This window comes from Cucurbita moschata, unplaced genomic scaffold, assembly GCF_002738365.1.
Source record: "Cucurbita moschata cultivar Rifu unplaced genomic scaffold, Cmos_1.0 Cmo_Scf00006, whole genome shotgun sequence".
NCBI classification, from domain to species: Eukaryota; Viridiplantae; Streptophyta; class Magnoliopsida; order Cucurbitales; family Cucurbitaceae; genus Cucurbita; species Cucurbita moschata.
The window spans coordinates 1,759,679-1,763,420 of NW_019268522.1; the positions used below are offsets into that span (position 1 = coordinate 1,759,679).

General features: G+C 34.3%; 1 protein-coding gene across 1 annotated transcript in view; it reads left to right on the plus strand.

The window, feature by feature from the left end:
* Nucleotides 1–3,722, plus strand: part of LOC111444218 (mitochondrial Rho GTPase 1-like) — a 9,518-nt gene extending 5,796 nt beyond the window's left edge. The window contains exons 12-15 of the mRNA XM_023082228.1: nt 464–576; nt 1,491–1,641; nt 2,965–3,151; nt 3,416–3,722. Of these exons, the coding sequence (XP_022937996.1) occupies nt 464–576; nt 1,491–1,641; nt 2,965–3,151; nt 3,416–3,489 (525 nt within the window). The 3' untranslated portion in view covers nt 3,490–3,722. The remainder of the gene's footprint in view (nt 1–463; nt 577–1,490; nt 1,642–2,964; nt 3,152–3,415) is intronic.
* Nucleotides 3,723–3,742: the final 20 nt, after the last annotated feature.

A 3,742-nucleotide genomic window follows, 5' to 3' on the forward strand; every position in this document is an offset into this window, starting at 1 on the left:
TTTTTTTTTTTTTTTTTTTTTTTTTTTTTTTTTTTGGAGCAAGAAACAACCTCTTATTGATATGATGAAAACGAAAATGTCCAAAGGATACGAACTCTCAAGGGGAGTGAAAACGAAAATAGGACCAAAAGACAAACAAGATACTTTTTGTAATTTTTTTTGGGGCGTGGTTAAGAAACAATTTCATTATGAGAATATTTTGTTCCACACTCAAATAGGCATTATTGAATTTCCTAAAGGGACTGCCCAACTCCTGCTAGTCTACTTGTTCACCTTTATCGAGGATGCAGAAGATTTCATTTCTTTATTGTTCTTCACCATTGAAGTTGTTGCACTTTTGATTATTTTTCTTTACATGTATTCAAACATTAGTAAAATGATAATTTTTATTGTTCATAAGCTATATGATGTTTGCTGCTATCTGATAATTTCTGTCTGTGTAAATTTCTTTCTTGGTTTAAAGGGAACAAAAAAAACCCTTGTTTTGAGGGAGATACCTGAAGATGGAGTTAAAAAACTGTTGTCTGTCAAAGAGTCTTTAGCTGCTTGCGACATTGCACTATTTGTGCATGACAGGTAACTTTTCTAATGGAAACGGCCATTGCTTATTAACAATGTTACGCTATAGTAGGATGATGATATCTTTTTACTTTGGACTGAAAATGGCATTTGTGTTTCTTTTGTAATTATAATCTGTCGAGGATTATTAATGATTGACAAACACTAATGAAGCAGTTGTTGGGAGGGGGTGGTCTCTACACCTGGCCCTTAGGCTGTATTTTCATTTTCAGAGCATGCAATTTTCGTATATATGTGAAAAATTCGAAGGAATGAGATACTCACCCAACTTCTTAAGGGAGTTTTTAAAATGCTACTCTACAAATGAGGAAGAGCTATTTGATGAATTCCAAAGAGTTCACAAAATTTTAAAAAGTTAATTTCCAGTTCCTCCCCAATCGAGGTTTCTAAAGAACGGCCATAACCTCTGATGCTCTAGATTTGTACGTCATTATAAGTAGGGTATACTAGGTTGCTTAAATTATTAATCTAAGAATGGTGTGCCCCAAGTCTTCAGTAACAAATTAATTAAAAAAACATTTCCTTCTGTTCGCCTTTTCCATTTTTTCATCTTGTTAATGATCGGTTCGCTAGTTGTATGGACTAGTAGTCGTTCATTTTCTCTTTTCTACCAGTAGTTTTTTTTTTTTTTCTCTTCTCTTCTCGTTAATGATTAGTTATCTAGTTGCATTGACTACCAGTATTTTTCTTGTCTTTTCTTCTTGTTAGCGATTGATTATCTAGTTGCATGGACTGATTGATTATTACGGTGGGGAGCTTCTACTTGCACTCCACCTACTAAAATCCTTTCAGCACCCTGATTGATGGTTGGGATAATTGTTATTTGGAGTGTGGATATGGTGGGACTCAACTGGTTTATAGATAGAACATACCTTGAAATATTTTGATTACAACTTTGTTTTCTTTTCCAGCTCCGATGAGGCCTCATGGAAGAAAGCAACTGATTTACTTGTTGAAGTCGCGAGTCACGGTGAGAATACTGGTTATGAGGTGCCTTGTTTAATTGCTGCTGCCAAAGATGATCTTGATTCATTTCCCTCGGCCATACAAGATTCTACGAGGGTAAATTCTTTTCTCTATGTACCATACATATTCAATGGTTTTAATAATATTGAAACATTCCACTGAGGTTACTGTATTGACGAAGAAAAGTAGAAGCTCATATACACTCCATCTTTCCCATAGAAGAAACTATTATTCATCAAATATATCTTATTAGAATAAGTTCAAATTCTGTATTTGAACAAAAAAATGTCCTTTAGCTAGTTGCATACTTAAATAATTTCGTTCACTTGAATGAAAGTTGGTTTCCTACTAAATAAAAGCAAAAAACAATACAATGCCGAATGTCCATAGCATGTTGTTTTTTTGTTTTGTTCTTTTTAATTTTTTTTTTATAAACCATAATCAACTTCTTAATGATATAATGAAGATGAAAAAATGTTTAAGGGTTACAACTCCCGAAGGGAGTGAAAAGGAAGGAAAGAAATACCAAAGGACTTAGAGACGGTTACAATCTTTTTCCTCATGCACATTAATGAATACTGAGCGAAGTTGAGGAATGGACTGTCTAGAGACCTCTAAAAGGTGACATTAACGTTGTCTTGAAAGTGGAAGAAATTTTTGACTTACCATTAATTGCCCCTAAAAAACTTAGAATAAAAGCTTCATGGAACAATGCTTCTGCTAAGAATACCTTTTGAAATACGACCGACAAAATAAATATTGACTTAAACAATCCAACACCTTGATGAGAAAGAACCATAAAAGCCTCGCAGATCTTCAAAGAAAACTACCACGAACGGACAGAAAAAAACTTCATCCAAGAAACCCTTTGAAAAAGGAACTAATGAAATAGATGCCGACCAAGCAAACCAACGCCTTGATGAGAGAGGTTCATCATGTTCAATGAAGTTTTTTCAAATTGGTGGAAAAATTCCCATTAACTTACGAAATACATGATAAGAGAGGAATCAGCGAGCTAAATGCCAACAACTTCATGAGAGAGAATCATAAATATGCCACAAATTTTCAATGGAAACAACATTATCATCCTCTATCCTCAAAGATGAAAGATGCAAAGCGAAGATCAAGTGTTGCAAAATGTTATTAGTAATTAACTCTTCCAAGTCTGGAGGTTCCTCGAGAAATAACATTTTTGATATCATATTGGTTGCAAGTATATCTGCAACTGGCATGTATTGAATCTGTTAACGGTTTTTCTTTGTAATTCATATCTTTTTTTTGGGTCCACTTTCTAATAATTGCATTTATTGGCCTGTTAGTGACCACTGGAATGTAGTATTTTAGTTACGATTGCCATTGAAATCCTGAATCTTTAAATATCATTGTTCTCATCATAATAGTATGGATGCAATTTGGTAGGTGAGCCAAGATATGGGTATAGAAGCTCCAATACCTATCAACACAAAATTGGGCGATTTCAATAACGTATTCCGAAGAATCGCATCTGCTGCAGAGCACCCTCATTTAAGCATCCCTGAAACTGAGGCGGGCAGAAGTCGCAAGCAGTATCACAAGCTCATAAACCGCTCTCTTATGTTTGTTTCAGGTATGATGATAGTTTCTGGAGTTTTGCCCTCCACTCATGACCCAACATGTAAAACCTATATCCGAGTATTACTATTAGCTTATATTTCTATGATCCTTTGCTTCATTGGTTGGTTGCTTAGATGAGTTCATATGTTTGATTCATTTGATTTTTATTGTATGTCCAGAAATGGGACTTTTAATTGTATGTCTCAATCACTGATCTAATATTTCAAGTTATTTGATTTGAATCTTTGTGACTGATTTTGTAATGTGGTTGGTTCAGTTGGAGCTGCTGTAACGATCGTTGGACTGGCAGCTTACCGCGTCTATCTCACAAGGAAGAACTCTTCCAGCTAAAAATGAGGAAGGGCAATGGCAATGGCATCGTTTTGCTGGTTGGTACCCTAAATCTTTATACTTTCATCTCTTTAATGCTTAGCCCATCTGTCATATTTCTCTTGACTCTATTGGGTTTCCTGAGTTGGGTTCTTAGATAATATCATTATAGATGATGATAAGTTGCAATTTTCGATCAAAAAAGCACTCTTCTAGTCTTTTAGCTATCTGGTTTTTTTTTTTTTTTTTTTTTTTTTTTTTTTTTTTTTTTTTT